The sequence below is a fragment of the Cherax quadricarinatus genome, chromosome 83 (genome assembly GCF_038502225.1).
Source record: "Cherax quadricarinatus isolate ZL_2023a chromosome 83, ASM3850222v1, whole genome shotgun sequence".
In the NCBI taxonomy this organism is placed as follows: domain Eukaryota; kingdom Metazoa; phylum Arthropoda; class Malacostraca; order Decapoda; family Parastacidae; genus Cherax; species Cherax quadricarinatus.
This window is the reverse complement of record NC_091374.1, coordinates 1,003,576-1,023,102: the sequence shown is the minus strand read 5'-3', so window position 1 is coordinate 1,023,102 and position 19,527 is coordinate 1,003,576. Positions and strand designations below refer to the sequence as shown.

At 39.6% G+C, this 19,527-nt stretch overlaps 1 protein-coding gene across 2 annotated transcripts in view; it reads right to left on the bottom strand.

The window, feature by feature from the left end:
* LOC128702220 (tyrosine-protein kinase transmembrane receptor Ror2) overlaps positions 1-19,527 on the bottom strand; it is a 203,687-nt gene that overhangs the window by 21,843 nt on the left and 162,317 nt on the right. For both annotated transcript variants that reach the window (XM_070102660.1, XM_070102661.1), the window contains 4 exons: positions 16,140-16,308; positions 12,023-12,216; positions 10,381-10,524; positions 7,013-7,145 (listed from right to left, as the gene is read on the bottom strand). In XM_070102660.1, coding sequence (XP_069958761.1) covers positions 7,013-7,145; positions 10,381-10,524; positions 12,023-12,216; positions 16,140-16,308 — 640 coding nt within the window. The remainder of the gene's footprint in view (positions 1-7,012; positions 7,146-10,380; positions 10,525-12,022; positions 12,217-16,139; positions 16,309-19,527) is intronic.

The window sequence follows — 19,527 nt, the reverse complement described above, 5'->3', positions numbered from 1 at the left end:
TCCCCCATCAGTGCCATCTTGGCCAACTTGCATACGGAACAACACCTGGAAGCTGAATGCTTTGCCAACATCATCCCTGCCAGTGTTACTTGGTTATGTTATGCAAATGACATCCTCATAATTCCCAAATGATTTGATGTGCGGAATCTTCAGGGAAGGCTCGATGCAGCTGAACCAGCTATCCAGTTTACACTTGAAGAGTTCAATGACAAGTTACCTTTTCGAGATGTCCTCATTCACAAAGTAGATAACACTAAGGTTTCAAGTTTACAGGAAACCTGCAAACAAAAACAATCTCTCACAGTCAAGATACTAAGAGCAAAAAGAGGCATTATCATCGGATTTTTCCTAAGAGAATGCTGAATATGTAATCCAGAGTTTTTTGACAAGAAGTGTACTTACCCCAAACCTTCACTGATCTACCTTTTTCATCAAAGACTGCAAGAAAGAGCCCTTCAGATCATCAATTCTCCACACACTTACACCACTCATAACAAAGCTATAATCCTTCCCTATGGCCAGGTTGCAATGCATGTCTCTAAAGTGCTCACACAAGCCAACACTAGTCGCCATTGCAAATAGTGCTTCCATAAAAGATGTGATTAGGATGAAATTGAAAAACACTGATCCAATCAATGTAGGGGTTTACACTATCCCCTGTGGAGGTTGACAAAATACATGTAGGTGAAACAGCAAGAAACCTTGAAACATGTCTCAGAGAACACACCCTGTATACAACACCGGAATTCTGCCAACCACCTGATGAAATCTAACGACACCCATCTAGTAATCAAAGAACCCGATAAAATTAAGTAGAATAAATGCAGCTTCATCATCTCTGAAGTACTGGCAAGAATTCTCAAAACGATAAAACCTGCCATCATGTAGCTGCTGCTACTATCACCTGTCATTTACACAACCTGCACATAGAAGAGAGGAGCTTACGACGCTGTTCCGGTCCGACTTGGACCATTTACAAAGTCTCACTAACGAGAAGTAGAGCAGGACAGGTGTATATATAGGCAGGAAGAGGTAGAGGTGGTAGTAGTGGGGAATAAAGGAGGAGGAGCCAGTCGAATACAAAGAAAGGGGAGCACTGCAAGGGAGCTTGGTGCCCAACAGAGGTGGGGTGGAGGGGAAGTAATGAAATAAATAATGAAGGAACAGAAACCCAAGACAGAAGGAAGAGGGAGAAGAAGAAGGAATCAGGTTAAGTCACGGGTGTTCTGAAGTTTGGCGCATTTTACAATGCAGTGGGAGAGGAAGGCAACTACAGAGACGAAGCCAGGACTAAGATTCATACAAGGAAAGTTGTGTATTAGGGAGGATAGTTCTAGCAAAAGACCAGTCAATAGGATGGCTGTGATCTCTGACGTGACAGAAAAGAGCATTGTTAGTGTCGGCAAGCCTAACACTATTTTTGTGCTCCCTAAGTTTGTCAGAAAGTGATAGACCAGTTTCTCCAAAGTATTGAAGAGGACAGGAGGAGCAAGAAATAGAGTAGACACCAGGAACATCTGTAGAGGGAGGAGAGGTACGAACGAGATTAGTGCGAAGAGTGTTAGTCTGGCAGAAAGTAAGCTTGATGTCTAAGGGACGGAGAGAATTGTTGAGATTAGAAAGACCGGAAATGTAGGGAAGGCAGAGGACAGAAGAGTTCCCAGGAGTAGAAAGTTTGGGAGAGAAGAAATTACATTTAGCACATGAGAGGGCAAAGTCTATGAAATGGGAAGGGTAGCCAAGACGGGAAAACGAATTATGAAGAGTGGAAATTTCTGCTGGAAGGAACTGAGGATCACAGATGCGGAGGGCACGGAGAAAGAGGGAGATAAGAACACTTTTCTTAACAGGGGAAGCATGATAGGAAAAGTAGTGAATGTACATGCCACTGTGCATAGGTTTGCGGTAAACAGAAAAGGAAAAACCTGTATCTGAGCGGTGGACATGGACATCAAGGAAAGGAAGCAAGGAATTAGATTCCCACTCAGCTTTAAACTTAATGGAAGGGGCAAGATTATTAAAAGGTTGGAAGAGACTGGAGTCATGAGGCCAGAGAGCAAAGACGTCATCCACATAGTGGAGCCAGGGTGAAGGGCACACATCGATGGTAGGAAGAAGAACAGTCTCGAAGTATTCCATGTAAAGATTAGCAAGGACAGGAGAGAGAGGAGAGCCCATAGCGACACCGAAGGTTTGAGAATAATATTTCCCTAGGAAGGAAAAGGAATTAGAGTCCACACAGAGGCAGATAAGATCAAGAAAGACATAATAGGTATAGGGAGATGTAGAAACCCTTCATGGGCCTTCTCTCTAAGAAAATCAAGGACATCATCAAGAGGGACTCAACGTCAAGACTAAGCATCTTACAGGTCGGGAGAGAGCGAACCCATTCAATGAAGTGTTGAGAGTGACGGAGGTGGGCAGGAGAAAAAGTACCAAGAAAGGGAGTGAGGGTTTTGGCCAATCAAGAAAATAAGAGACAGAACCTCTAGAGGATATGATAGGACGTAGAGGAATATCAGGTTTATGACTTTTGGGAAGGCCATAGAAATAGGGAAGAGAGGGATAGATGACACGAAACCTTTGAACAAGGCCAAAGTCAGGAGAACAGAGGTCGGAGAGAGGCCTTAGATTCTTGTTGAAAGTTCTCTTGATGCGATCAAGAGGGTTGGAAACGAGAGGAGTGTAGGTACGCGAGTCAGAGAGGTAATTCTCACGATCAAGGATAACTACTGAATTACCTTTGTCAGAAGATAGTATGACAATGTTAGCGTTAGATTTAAGAGAAGAAAGGGCAAGCCGGTAATGGCGCAGAAGATGGTGGTTCTTAGAAAACAGACTATCAAGAGCAGGAAGGAGAGCGCCACGAAAAGTGGACAAGTCAGGACAATACCAGCGCGAGGGATAGGTGAAGTGGCAAAGGAAAGGCCAAAACCAAGAAGTTCAAGCTCATGTTGAGACAGAAGACAAGTTAGTAACACAGTCAGTGAGGGAGAACTTAGACCAAGGGCTAGCTGAGACGAAGTTTATTCTGTAGTTTAGAAGAATGAATTTGTGTATTCAGGCGAGCAGTGTCAAAGCCAATGGTAGAGAGAAGGTTACAGAGATCTTGTGGTAGAGCTGCAAAGAGAGCACGTTGATGCTGACAGAAAGTAAAGAAGGCATCTTCAGCCTGAGATTTATTAGAAAGAATGAGCTGTTGAAGTAGGATATGGGCATGATCAGGAAAGGGAGTGCCCAGTGGGTTGGGTTCCAGGAAGGGGGCAGAACTTGTTCAGCAAGACAAGCAAAGCTGATTCTTACAACGTCGATGTCCTTGATTTTCTTAGAAGGCCCATGAAGGGTATTCTCCCTATACCTATTGATGTCTTTCCTGATCTTATCCGCCTCTGTGTGGACTCTAATTCCTTTTCCTTCCAGAGGAAATATTCTCAAACCTTCGGTGTCACTATGGGCTCTCCTGTCCTTGCTAATCTTTACATGGAATACTTCGAGACTGTTCTTCCTACCATCGATGTGTGCCCTTCACTATGGCCTCATGACTCCAGCCTCTTCCAACCTTTTCTTGAAGCTCTTAATAATCTTGCCCCTTCCATTAAGTTTAAAGCTGAAAGGGAATCTAATTCCTTGCTTCCTTTCCTTGATGTCCATGTCCACCGCAAACCTATGCACAGTGGCATGTACATTCACTACTTTTCCTATCATGCTTCCCCTGTGCCCTCTGCATCTGTGATCCTCAGTTCCTTCCAGCAGAAATTTCCACTCTTCATAATTCGTTTTCCCGTCTTGGCTACCCTTCCCATTTCATAGACTTTGCCCTCTCACGTGCTAAACGTAATTTCTTCTCTCCCAAACTCTCTACTCCTGGGAACTCTTCTGTCCTCTGCCTTCCCTACATTTCCGGTCTTTCTAACCTCAACAATTCTCTCCGTCCCTTAGACATCAAGCTTACTTTCCGCCAGACTAACACTCTTCGCACTAATCTCGTTCGTACCTCTCCTCCCTCTACAGATGTTCCTGGTGTCTACTCTATTTCTTGCTCCTCCTGTCCTCTTCAATCCTGTGGAGAAACTGGTCGATCTCTTTCTGACAGACTTGGGGAGCACAAAAATAGTGTTAGGCTTGCCGACACTGACGTGACAGAAAAGAGCATTGTTAGAGATCACAGCCATCCTATTGACTGGTCTTCTGCTAAAACTGTCTTCCCTACTTCCAACTTTAACAGTCGCCATCTGGTTGAATCCTCCCTAATATACAACTTTCCTTGTATGAATCTTAGTCCTGGCTTTGTCTCTGTAGATGCAGTCCTCTCCTACTACATTGTAAAATGCTCCAAACTTCAGAACACCCGTGAATTAACCCAATTCCTTCTTCTCCCTCTTCCCCTTTTCTCTTCTGTTTGTTCCTTCATTATTTCCCCTCCCTCCATTGGGCACCTTACAGTGCTCCCCTTTCTTTGCATTTGACTGGCTCCTCCTCCTTAATTCCCCACTACTACCACCACCTGTACATACCTGTCCTGCTCTACTTCTTGTTAGTGTAACTTTGTAAATGGTCCAAGTCAGACTGAAACGTCATTGTAAGCTCCTTTCTTCTATGTGTGGGTTATTTGTGTATCATTCCAGTCACGGTATTGTCTTTTTTTGTTACCTATCTTTTACACACCTCTGTGTTCCTGTATTGTTTGTAATGGCTTGACGAAGCTCGAGTGAAACATTGCCACAATAAAATGTCACATTAGTTGCACTTGTCCTTTTACATAACATACTGTCAGCAATTCAACCAACATTATTACAGTTGCATTAATGTTGGTAGAATTACCGACAATGTCACAAAAAAGGACAAGTGCAACTAGTGTGGCATTTCATTGTGGCAACATTTTGCTCTCCAGAAGCCATTACAGTTTGACAATGCTCCTGAGAATGTAACGTTTCCACAATAAAATGTCGCATTTGTTGCATTTCTGTTCTTTTTACCTAACATTATTACAATTCATGATAAATGCTGGTGATAAGCTGAAGTCATAGACTGTGGATGTTCTCTAATTGTACCTGTGATGCCCCTGCTTTTCACTTCTATATCAATCACTCTACTGAGTGATCGATATAGAAGTGCTTTGAAGCATTACTGGGAATGCCTCAAAGTACTTGGACTCTTTAGAATGGAGAAGAGATAGGTGATAATATATACAATGAAAATACCCATGAGCCTAGGACTTAATCTCTACATTACAATCAACAACTTACTGGAGTGAGTGTTGTTGAAGTGCAGACTAAGCCAGTGAAGGATATATTTTTTTTATAACAAGTTGGCTGTCTCCCACTGGAAGTGTGAAGACACTAATTGAAAGGGCCCCTTCATTACTACATTTCACCCATGGGCAGGGTGAAATGTAGCAATAATACATATCAAAAATGGGATAAAAAGGCGAGGTACATTGATATATATTATATGTAACAAGTTGCCCGTCTCCCACCAAGGCAGGGTGACCCAAAAAGAAAATACAGTGGACCCCCGCATAACGATTACCTCCGAATGTGACCAATTATGTAAGTGCGTTTGTACGTGTATGTTTGGGGGTCTGAAATGGACTAATCTACTTCACAATATTTCTTATGGGAACAAACTTGGTCAGTACTGGCACCTGAACATACTTCTGAGTGAAAAAATATCGTTAACCGGGGGTCCACTGTACTTTCATCATTCAACACTTTCACCTCACTCATACATAATCACTGTTTTTGCAGAGGTGCCCAGAACACTAACAGTTTAGAAGCATATACATATAAAGTGCAGGCTATATAAAAAATAACCGGTTTCCCTGAATCCCTTCACTAAATATTACCCTGCTCCCACTCCAACAGCTCGTCAGATCCCAAATGCCATTCATCTCCATTCACTCCTCACATGCTTGCTGGAAGTCAAGCCCCTCACCCACAAAACCTCCTTTACCCCCTCCCTCCAACCTTTTCGAGGACAACCCCTACCCCGCCTTCCTTCTACAGATTTATACGCTCTCCATGTCATTCTACGTACTTTGATCTATTCTCTCTAAATGACCAAACCACCTCAACAACCCCTGTAATACTTTTATTAACTCCACACCTTCTTCTAATTTCCACACTCCGAATTCTGTGCATAATATTTACACCACCACACACTGAGGTACTGAAGCCAGCCTATAGTGCACACAATATTTTTAGTAGCATTTATATGTTTTAATTTACATTGAGCAACTATTCTTAACCTTATTGTTCTCTTGGAACAGTAGCTTTAAATGTGAGTGGGAATGTCTATGCTGCATAATGCATTATTGATGGTACTGATGTAGCAGACGTACTTTTCATTAACACAAAGTACACCTGTAGCATCAGAACATAACACACTTGTGTGATACATAAGAACACTTCCTCACATCTTGTGGACTGGGAACAAGCTGAGCTAAACATCACTGATTAAAACCACACCAGCAGAAAGTGCTCAGAAGCACTTCTAACTATGACTAGACACTATTCCTTAGGAAAGAAGAGCTTTGACCCTCACCCATGTCATACTCAAGAATAGGAACATCAGACTAACACACTTGTCTAACTCAAGCCTCAAATCAATATTCCTGGGTAGCAGAGCACCACAGTAGGTCTAGCAGACCTTTCATGCATCAACCACTTTCACCTAACACACTACTCTCCTCTCTATATATGTTAGCATGGCTGATCGATTTTCAGAATGTTTACATGTGAACAAAATGTGTATCTAACTCTTAACAATAAATGTTCTGTTTTTCTTGTGTTTTTTTCACTATTTGTCATCTATTGCAACAGTTTTACATTACCCAGGCAAAATACATATTATTTGTGGAGCATCTTTCATAGGACTTATATAATGGATATCCTTGGGAATTAACACAAAGGAGTATTTTACATGTATTCTAAATTTCCCAATTAAAAATAACGTGCCTGAATCTGCTTAAACAATTTTTTCTCCCATACTGACATAAACCTGAAGAACTTACATGTAACCTGGTCTTCATCAACAGACGTAAGGCCAATATGCGAACAAACGCGGCGGGAACCGTCACCATGATTGACCAGTGTGTCACAATTTGGCAGACGAAAGTGGCTTCGAGACTTAAACACTATATTTTCCTGTAAAGGAAATTATTTAATGTAACAATATTTCATCACAAGTTATTAGGATCACAGAAATTTTCATGCAGATGTAAGCAAACTGTAAAATCAATTAATCCCAAGAAAATACTTTCAACAAGTAGCTAGGCAGGGCATTATATTCAGCTCTTGGGCATGGCTAACCCAAGTCAAGCTGTGAAGGATTAAGGACAAATATGGATACCCAGTGGGAATCGGTTTGAGAAGAGGAAGACTCCAAGTATGGGGAACCCCCATGGAAAAAGGATAACCCTCAGGGCATGAGAGCACTGAAACGAGAAATGCCCAGTGAATGGCAACTGATTTTATTGTAGTTGTAAAAACAAAGATGAGACAAATAATTTCATTTCAAGTGACAAACCTGTATGGGTCATGTAAAAGAATGAAGAATTAGACATACGGTGGACCCTCGTTTTTTGTAAGGCTCGAAAGTCGTAATTTTTTTGAAATCTTAACTTTTTTTCGTCAAAACATTGACTCGCAAATAATCGTTCATCACAGACACGTACTCAGGGCCCCGAGCCGCCTCACACTCCATTCCCAGCCAGTGTGGCATTGTTTACCAGTGAGTGACCATCCCCTCACGTGTTCATACGAAATATTTCATAATATTCCATTCATTTTAGTGCTTGCAAATGCTAAATAAGCTACCATGGCTCCAAAGAAAGCTTCTAGTGCCATGCCTTTGGGAAAGTTGAGAAATATGATTGAATTCAAGAAAAACATCATTGAACAATATGAAAAAGGCGTACGTGCGGCAGAACTGACCAGGATGTATAAGAAACCCCATACAACCATAGCTTCCATCATGGCCAAGAAAAAGGAAATCAAGGAAGCTGTTGTTGCAAAGGGGGTAAATATGCTGACAAAAATGAGATTGCCAGTACTCGAAGATGTTGAGAAGTTATTGTTGGTGTGGATCAACGAGAAACAATTAGCAGGAGATAATCTTATGCAGTCGCTTATTTGTGAAATGGCTAGGCAGTTGCATGACAATCTCATAAAGAAATTGCCTGCAACAAGTACTGATATTTGCGAATTTAAGAACTGTAGTGGCATACACAGTGTGATAAGGCCTGGTGAAGCCTGCCAGTTCTGACAAAAATGCAGCTACAAAATTCGTAAGTGAATTCAAGGAGTACATACAGACTGAACAATTAAAACCCCAACAAATGCCAAAGAGGACCTACATTACTCAGGAGGAAAAGACACTGCCAGGACACAAGCCTATGAAAGACAGGCTGACTCTTATGTTTTGTAGTAATGTTAATGGAGATTTCAAAGTGAAGCCGTTACTAGTGTACCACTCTGAAATCCCAGAGAGTGCAAGAAAAACAATGTCATGAAGAGTAAATTGTGTGTGTATTGGAAAACTAATAATAAGGCATGGGTCACGAGGGAAATTTTCCTCGGGTGGTTCAATGAAGTGTTTGGCCCGAGTGTGAAGAATTACCTCCTGGAAAATAAATTGGATCTCAAGTGCCTCCTGCTAATGGACAATGCACCTGCTTATCCTCCAAACTTGGATGACCTAATTCTGGAAGAGTTTGGGTTCATCATAGTGAAGTTCTTGCCCCCTAATACCACTCTCCTCCTCCAGCCCATAGACCAGCAGATCATTTCAAACTTTAAAAAACTCTACACCAAAGCAATGTTTCAAAGGTGCTTTAATGTGACCTCAGACACTCACCTGACCCTAAGAGAGTTTTGGAAAGATCACTTCAGTATCCTCCATTGCATAAGCCTTACAGATAAGGTTTGGGAGGGAGTGACTACCAGGACTTTGAACTCTGCATGGAGAAAACTGTGGCCAGATTGTGTCCACAAGAGGGATTTTGAAGGGTTTGGGGCTGACCCTGACAAGCCTATGGCAGTTGTGGAATCTACTGTGGCATTGGGGAGTTCCATGGGGTTGGATGTGAAAGAGTTGGTGGAGGACCACAATGAAGAACTAACCACTGATGAGCTGCAAGAGCTTCAGCTGGAACAGCAACAGACTGCAGCTCAGAATATTGCTTCAGAGGAGGAGGAAGAGAGATGGAAGAAGTTGCCTTCTTCAGAAATTAAGGAGATTTTTGAAATGTGGAGTAGGATGGAAAGATGGAGAAACATCACCCTGACAAAGCTGTTGCAAGCCATGTCAGCAACATGTACAGTGACAGAGTCTTGGCCTATTTTAGGGAGGTTTTAAAGAGATGCCAGAAACAGAGCTCTCTGGACAAATATTTAGTGTCACAGGTGTACAGTGACTCTCAAGCTGGTCCTAGTGGCATTAAAAAACAAAGAAGAGAAGTAACTCCAGAAAAGCACTTGGTACCTGAAGTCTTTATGAAAGGGGATTCCCCTTCCAAACAGTAAATAATCCAGTCTTCCATACACTAAGAAGAATCGCCAATAAAGGTAAGTGTTATGCTGTTAATGTTTCATTCATCATGTTCCATTGTTTTGTGTATGTACATCTATATTTCACACTAAATTTTTTTGTTTTAATACTTCTGAGTGTCTGGAACGGATTAATTGTATTTACATTATTTCTTATGGGAAAAATGGTTTCGCAAATCGTCAACTTCGATCATAGTCACACTTTCTGGAATGGATTAATTACGAAAAATGAGGGTCCACTGTATATGCAACATCTGGGTATCTTTATGAGAGAAGAGCCAATAAAAAAGAGAAAGTAAAGCACATGGAGAACTGCTTGGAAAATTAATTTATATACACAGGGAGAACTCATAACAAACAATATGGAAGATTGGGAGCAGGATTAGAAAGCAGACTCAAAATAAAGCAATTTGAACTACCCTTCCTCCTAATTAAGTCAAACCTGACTACTGCACCTCCCATTTATCAGGTACTCTATGGTTGCTATGGGTTTACTGCTTTCCCAGGAATATAATAGAGGAAGAATAGAGGTTGGGGAACCAAAAACAGAGAAAAAGCCTGTAAGGAAAAATAAATGAGAGATAAGAGTCCTGAGGCAGGACTGATGGCAAGAAGTTTCAAAATTGATAGTGCTGTCACTTAAAGGTTATTCATTAAAAGGCTTCAGATATATCTACCACACCACCTTAAATTGAGCAAAATAGTAAGGAATTCTGTATATATTAACATTTCATATTCAAACATTCCCCTCATGGGAGATGTCTGAATGCAGGTGGACTCTTGATCCTCTCTTTCTACAGATTTAACAATGTTAAAAGACTGTAATGCTTACCTGCTTACTCTGCTCTATCAGCAGCCACTCATTGACACAAAAGAGGCTCCGTACAGCCACACAGTCTTCGTGGCATAACGGTAAGCCCACTTGATAGCCATCTTCTAACTGACATTCAGGGAATGCATAATGGCAAAGAATCTTCTGAAAAAGGATAACAAAGACTTGTATAGGAATACTACAATCATCTTTTAAAGTTTTTAGTTCATACAGAATATACAAGTAGATTTTTAACTAAAACAAAAAACAGGAAACTGATAAAAGAGCATATTTAAGGAACTGCATGGTCAGCCATAATTATTAATTTTCATCTTGGCAATATTAATTTGAACACTAATTTAAACAAAGATTATAGAGTAAAAAGTTCTTATCATTTTTACAACAGAAGTGTACAATGAACATAGTACTGAACTTATTTTAGGAATAAATCATTATTAGCATCAGGATTTACTTACAGCCAAGCACTACATTGCCCAAACACAGTGCTTATGTTCTTGGAAACTAACCTGTTCAAATATTCTGGTGTAAAAATACAGAAAAAATAGGAATCATCTACAAAATAACAGCTTTATCTCTTCACCTCCACTTGCCAAAATCATCATAAAGAACATAGGTGTTACCATTACTACATCCAGCACCATCAAGACTTGACCAGGCAAAAAGATAACAGCCACGATCATGACTACACAGGTGTCCACATCATTCCATGTGGTGATTTTAACCAGAAATACCTAGGAGAAACCTCTCATGGCCTACTGATTAGGCTGCAAGTACACCAGTGTGACTGCAGGACTTACAACATGAACAACACCTGCATGATACACTGGGACCAGACTGCACACCTCATGTCTTAGAAGGATGCCTAACTGCTCATTAAGGAAATGGACAAAACACACCACAGATTCCTGCAAGCAACACTAATCTATACACAAATTTCAATCTAACAGAATTAAGGAACTTTCATTTTAGCCCAACCTAAACAGGCCATCAGAAGGACCAACAGGCCTCCTGCAGTGCCTCTTTCTGACATCACTGGCACATAGTAACTTCACTGACCCAGTAACCCACCTGACTACACTTGTACAAAGTTACTTGTACATTCTTGTGTAAAGACTCAAGATTCCTGTTCCACAGGCAAAATGTCTATAAAATTTGTCTCTGTAATTGTCTTTTTTCACCATCCCAATACAGCCTCTCCTCACTTAACGATGGAGTTCTGTTCCAGAGACCAAGTCATTAAATGAATTCGTCACTAAGTGAGGAGCATACTATAATGGTGGTGAGTTTGTGTCAACCATCTTTGATATTGTTTTAATGTCACCTTTGCATCATTTATAACATTTCTGGTATATTTTTAAATGTTTATACAGTAGTGTACTGTATACTGAAATAAACAGAATAGAGGAAATCAGCTCTAATATACATTATTTAGGTGTGAATACTTGTCAGAGAGCCCATCGTAAGTCTGAGGCGTCGGTAAACGAGTACACTGCTAAGTGAGGAGAGGCTTTACACCATTATAATTAACATGTATCTACTGTATAATGTTAAATCATTATATGCCAGAAGCTAATTTTACTGATCAAACTATGCTGGTTATTGAGCAACACAGGAACCACATAAATTATTTTTATCAATTTACCTCAGCTGCAGTCCTACATGGCTCACGAAAATTATTTATCATTTCACCCCAGAGTTCTCGGGTAATGTGTTCGTTGAGCCATCCTCCTTTATCAGCTGCAGTAATGTTGTACCATACTAGTCCTGCACCACTTAGGTGTTCTCGACACACTCTTCCATTGTAGGGTGCACAGTAACCCAGTGGTCGTCGTACAGCTGTTAATAACCACAGTGAGAATAAAAAACTTGCAATAATATGGCAGGAAAAATACACAACCCACAAACTGGAGTAAGAACTAGATGACAGTGATAACAATCTGGGTGAGGCAGTTTTAAATTCAAATTTATGACTTAGTTGTGAATAACATTTTTATATCAATATTAAGAGAAAGTATCACTGACAAAAATCATTAAGTTGGGTTATTAATATTCTTATAAAACCCTGTTTTATTTATCACAAATAAACATGGCTCTTTCTAACTTAATTAAACCCTTCATGACATGTGTTCTGCATTTTTTAATATAATAAAAATGATCAAAGTAAATATATTTAAACTTAAAATTTAAATGTATTACAGTGGACCCCCGCATAACGATGGCATCGCATAGCGATTTTTCCGCATAACGATTACTTTTATCGCAAAATTTTTGCCCCGCATACCGATTAAAAACCCGCATACCGATTTTCGTCCGAGACGCGTCCAATGTGCCCTCACATGTGCCGGCCGTCCCATTGTTTACCAGCCAGCCTCCGCGGTAACATCCAAGCATACACTCGGAATATTTCGTATTATTACAGTGTTTTCGGTGGTGTTTCTGGAAAATAAGTGACCATGGGCCCCAAGAAAGCTTCTAGTGCCAACCCTGTGGTAAAAAGGGTGAGAATTAGTATGGAAATTAAGAAAGATTTTGAAGGGTTTGGGGCTAACCCTGAGAAGCCTATGCCAGTTGTGGAATCCATTGTGCCTACTTCAAAGATTAAGGAAATGTGTGCAGAGTGGTTTGAACTGCAAACCTTTATAGATGAAAATCACCCTGACACAGCTGTTGCAAGCCGTGCTTGTGACTATTTCAATGACAATGTTATGGCCCATTTTAGGAAAGTCTTGAAGAAACGGGAGGTACAGAGCTCTATGGACAGATTTGTTGTGCGACAGAGGTCCAGTGACTCTGAAGCTGGTCCTAGTGGCATTAAAAGAAGAAGGGAAGTAACCCCAGAAAAGGACTTGCTACCTCAAGTCCTAATGGAAGGGGATTCCCCTTCTAAACAGTAAGAAGATAATGCTCTCCCCTCCTCCCATCCCATCAATCATCACCAGATCTTCAATAAAAGTAAGTGTCATGTAATTGTGCATGCCTTTTTCAGTTTGTGTGTATTAAAATTAACATTTCATGTGGTAAAAAAAATTTTTTTTCATACTTTTGGGCGTCTTGCACGGATTAATTTTATTTCCATTATTTCTTATGGGGAAAATTCATTCGCATAACGATTATTTCGCATAACGATGAGCCCTCTTGCACGGATTAAAATCGTTAACCGGGGGTCCACTGTATATCTAAAATCTTCTTCTTTCTTTCAACAAACCTGTTGTATCTCACTGAGGCAGGGCGAACCAAAAAGAAAAACAAAAGTTTGTCTTTTTAACTTCAGAAATATATACAGGAGAAGGGGTTACTAGCCTCTTGTTCCTGGCATTTTAATCGCCTCTTATGACACGCATGGCTTACAGAAGAAGAATTCTGTTCCACTTCCCCATAGAGATAAGAGCAAATAAACAAGGACAAGAACTAAGAAGAAAACGCAGAGGGGTGTTTATATATATACAGTGGACCCCCGCATAACGATCACCTCCGAATGCGACCAATTATGTAAGTGCGTTTGTACGTGTATGTTTGGGGGTCTGAAATGGACTAATCTACTTCACAATATTCCTTATGGGAACAAATTCGGTCAGTACTGGCACCTGAACATACTTCTGGAGTGAAAAAATATCGTTAACCAGGGGTCCACTGTATATGCTTGTACAGGTCGGCCATCACTAATCCGGCATCGCTGGGACCTGAAGTGAGTCTGCCGGATTACAGAGTGGTTAGGTTAGAATACACTTAATTAACCTATCAATAGAGACTTTCTGCTACATCTTCCTCATTTTCAGCATTGCTTTCTCATTCACTGGCTTGCTACAACCATATGGACAATTTCTGAGTCAGTATAATGATGAAATTTGAAATTATGCTGGCCGATATTAGTGCCAGATTACTGATGGAACAAGATAACTGACTGCTGGATTAGTGATGGCTGACCTGTACACACGTGTGTAGCATGACCTACGTGTAAATAAACGTAGCAAGTCATACCTGAAACCTTGTATGTTTATGAAACAGAAAAAAAGACACCAGAAATCCTACCATCATGTAAAACAATTATAGGCTTCTGTTTTACACTCACTTGGCAGAACGGTAGTAACTTCCTGGGTGGTTGCTGTCTACCAACCTACTACCTTGGATACCTAAAAATCATCATGTTAAATTTACTGGCAGTATACTGTGATCATGATTTTCACTATAATTCTGAGGATGTTATTTGATGTTTCTCTTTATTTTAACTTTTAAAACTTTCATTACCATACTAAAAAGTATCAAAACATTGCAACACCTTAACTGAAAACTTAATAAAACACATGCTAGTCTGCCAGCAAAAGTAATTCTTAGTTACCCAAATATGGTAGCGAGGACAAGTGTCTTGGTAGATGATGACTGTCACTAATTATGATGGAACTCTCTCATCCCTGACAGAGCACTGGTTTACAGGATTGTGTTTTTGGCACTGGGAATTGTAGTTACCCCTAGATCAAACCTGCTAACCTCTCAGTCCACAGGCATTCTAAGACCCCCATGGGTTTAGTGCCTCCTCATTAATATAATAATCATATATTGTTTTTAAATTAATGTAAACTCTTCATAAAAAAAGGATTCCAAAAATGAAATGCAATGATCACAGTACTAAAATTTAGATAATTTCAATATTATCATCAGGATCAGAATCAGAAGTTATCCAGACTTCATTATCCTCATCTAAATTGTCTCAAGGATCATCTGTGTCTAGTTGTGTATCCAAGTTAGTTTTGCAGTTACTTAACGAGTCACTCCTATGTTATCTAATGAGATATTTAACCCTTAAACTGTCCAAATGTAGATCTACATTCACATGCGTAGCGCTCCGAACGTAGATCTACTTTTTTTTTTTACATGCTTTCAAATGGAGAAAATAAAGGTTGGAGTGCTACGTACATAAATGTAGATCTACGTTTGGACAGTTTAAGGGTTAATTAAGACAGTTGTTGGTGCAATTTTTTAGTAATAAGGAGTTGCACAAGTCAGGGCCTGGGGCAAAGTGATAGTTTGGTTATCAATGACTTCTTCAACATTAAGGTCAGGCTTATATCAGAAATAACACATCAGTTTTTAAAACAGTTGTATCAAATTAAATTTTATTTACCTATCAGTGGGTGATACTGGAAGCTACAGCAACACAAAATCTGATGGTTTTGCTTCAAATACATACTAATTGAAAATGAATGTTGATGTGACTATGTTAAAAAAACTAAATATGCAATTCTTAAACAAAATGCAATTTTCAAGTATTTCAATGATAACATTGGCAAAGACAAAACAAGTGCTGGATATTATTTTTTGTAGCAACAATAAGTTATATTTGACAAGTAACAACCCATAAGTGGTTTGATTTAATAATCTACATGCTCCTTTGAGGAAGGTGCCTTAATGTTGGTGAAGGGCTCTTGGTCCAAGGATTTGGAGCTGCCCTTCATTTCCTTCAATCTTATTACCTCCCATTTCCCAGGTGCTATATGATCCCTATGAGTTTAGCTCTTTCCCATAAATTAAATAATAATCTACACAAGTTGAAGGTTTCCAAGGGATGTGTTTTCTGTACATCTGAGAGCTGACTACTGTACTGGGTATTCCAAAAGCTGAAATTGAATTCAAAATATATTAAATCATCAAATCTGATAACTTATAATTAAATATAACAAACATACCCCCTTAAAATGTATGCTAAAATACAAAATAAAGTATATGAGAGTATCGTACAGCACATGAAAATAGCTGGTACTCACGACTGACAGGATGTACTACAGAGACAGTAAATGTTCTGGAGTCTGAGGTTCTTCTGCCTTGAACAACATTGTCAGCAGAGCAAGTGTAGTTGGAGGTAGATGTGGCGTTCACTGTCAGAACTGATCGAGCATAATCTGTGAAGGGGGTGAACTCGATGCCATGTAAAACCTGCGATGTGAAATTAACAACATTTAGGCACTTTCCAAAAAACACTGTAATTCTCAGTGCATTTGTAAATACAATGGTTACAATATTTACTGGCTGACTTTTTTAAAAACTCCATATTTAATTTAGATTAATACTGAGTGGTTACAAATACAGTATCTAATATTATTCACATAAGTGACCTGAAATCATAACCAATGTACATTTAGGTATAAAACAGGTGCAACTTTTACAGTCAACTCTTACCCTTCAAGGAAGGTACCTTCATGTTAGTGAAGGGTTTCTGATCCAAAAAATAGGAGCTACATTTTCCTTGAATCAGATCTAATCTTGTATTTCGCAGGTAGATGGGGTACAAGGAGAATAGAAGCATCAGGGAAGAGAGAGGTGAAGGTTTATAAACTAAAAGAGGAGGCAGTTAGGGTAAGATATAAACAGCTATTGGAGGATAGATGGGCTAATGAGAGCATAGGCAATGGGGTCGAAGAGGTATGGGGTACGTTTAAAAATGTAGTGTTAGAGTGTTCAGCAGAAGTTTGTGGTTACAGGAAAGTGGGTGCAGGAGGGAAGAGGAGCAATTGGTGGAATGATGATGTGAAGAGAGTAGTAAGGGAGAAAAAGTTAGCATATGAGAAGTTTTTACAAAGTAGAAGTGATGCAAGGAGGGAAGAGTATATGGAGAAAAAGAGAGAGGTTAAGAGAGTGGTGAAGCAATGTAAAAAGAGAGCAAATGAGAGAGTGGGTGAGATGTTATCAACAAATTTTGTTGAAAATAAGAAAAAGTTTTGGAGCGAGATTAACAAGTTAAGAAAGCCTAGAGAACAAATGGATTTGTCAGTTAAAAATAGGAGAGGAGAGTTATTAAATGGAGAGTTAGAGGTATTGGGAAGATGGAGGGAATATTTTGAGGAATTGTTAAATGTTGATGAAGATAGGGAAGCTGTGATTTCGTGTATAGTGCAAGGAGGAACAACATCTTGTAGGAGTGAGGAAGAGCCAGTTGTGAGTGTGGGGGAAGTTCGTGAGGCAGTAGGTAAAATGAAAGGGGGTAAGGCAGCCGGGATTGATGGGATAAAGATAGAAATGTTAAAAGCAGGTGGGGATATAGTTTTGGAGTGTTGGTGCAATTATTTAATAAATGTATGGAAGAGAGTAAGGTACCTAGGGATTGGCAGAGAGCATGCATAGTTCCTTTGTATAAAGGCAAAGGGGATAAAAGAGAGTGCAAAAATTATAGGGGGATAAGTCTGTTGAGTATACCTGGCAAAGTGTATGGTAGAGTTATTATTGAAAGAATTAAGAGTAAGTCGGAGAATAGGATAGCAGATGAACAAGGAGGCTTTAGGAAAGGTAGGGGGTGTGTGGACCAGGTGTTTACAGTGAAACATATAAGTGAACAGTATTTAGATAAGGCTAAAGAGGTCTTTGTGGCATTTATGGATTTGGAAAAGGCGTATGACAGGGTGGATAGGGGGGCAATGTGGCAGATGTTGCAAGTGTATGGTGTAGGAGGTAGGTTACTGAAAGCAGTGAAGAGTTTTTACGAGGATAGTGAGGCTCAAGTTAGAGTATGTAGGAAAGAGGGAAATTATTTCCCAGTAAAAGTAGGCCTTAGACAAGGATGTGTGATGTCACCGTGGTTGTTTAATATATTTATAGATGGGGTTGTAAGAGAAGTAAATGCGAGGGTCTTGGCAAGAGGCGTGGAGTTAAAAGATAAAGAATCACACATAAAGTGGGAGTTGTCACAGTTGCTCTTTGCTGATGACACTGTGCTCTTGGGAGATTCTGAAGAGAAGTTGCAGAGATTGGTGGATGAATTTGGTAGGGTGTGCAAAAGAAGAAAATTGAAAGTGAATACAGGAAAGAGTAAGGTTATGAGGATAACAAAAAGATTAGGTGATGAAAGATTGGATATCAGATTGGAGGGAGAGAGTATGGAGGAGGTGAATGTATTCAGATATTTGGGAGTGGACGTGTCAGCGGATGGGTCTATGAAAGATGAGGTGAATCATAGAATTGATGAGGGGAAAAGGGTGAGTGGTGCACTTAGGAGTCTGTGGAGACAAAGAACTTTGTCCTTGGAGGCAAAGAGGGGAATGTATGAGAGTATAGTTTTACCAACGCTCTTATATGGGTGTGAAGCATGGGTGATGAATGTTGCAGCGAGGAGAAGGCTGGAGGCAGTGGAGATGTCATGTCTGAGAGCAATGTGTGGTGTGAATATAATGCAGAGAATTCGTAGTTTGGAAGTTAGGAGGAGGTGCGGGATTACCAAAACTGTTGTCCAGAGGGCTGAGGAAGGGTTGTTGAGGTGGTTCGGACATGTGGAGAGAATGGAGCGAAACAGAATAACTTCAAGAGTGTATCAGTCTGTAGTGGAAGGAAGGCGGGGTAGGGGTCGGCCTAGGAAAGGTTGGAGGGAGGGGGTAAAGGAGGTTTTGTGTGCGAGGGGCTTGGACTTCCAGCAGTGTTTGATAGGAGTGAATGGAGACAAATGGTTTTTATTACTTGACGTGCTGTTGGAGTGTGAGCAAAGTAACATTTATGAAGGGGTTCAGGGAAACCGGCAGGCCGGACTTGAGTCCTGGAGATGGGAAGTACAGTGCCTGCACTCTGAAGGAGGGGTGTTAATGTTGCAGTTTAAAAACTGTAGTGTAAAGCACCCTTCTGGCAAGACAGTGATGGAGTGAATGATGGTGAAAGTTTTTCTTTTTCGGGCCACCTGCCTTGGTGGGAATCGGCCAGTGTGATAATAAAATAAATAAAAAAAAAATATATATATATATATATATATATATATATATATATATATATATATATATATATATATATATATATATATATGCATATATATATATATATTATATATATATATATATATACATATATATATATATGCATATATATATATATATGCATATATATATATATATATATATATATATATATATATATATATATATATATATATATATATGCATATATATATATATATATATATATATATATATATATATATATATATATATATATATATATATATATATATATATATGGCCTGGTAAGGTAGCCTGGCTATTACCATACATACCACACTTGATTTCTTACAATAAATACTACTTGTCTCACCCTAGATTAAGACTATAAATATTTTAAGGTAAGTAATGAGTGCACTATGTGTGTATTGTACTTTTTTATTGTTTTTTTGATGCCTGGTTC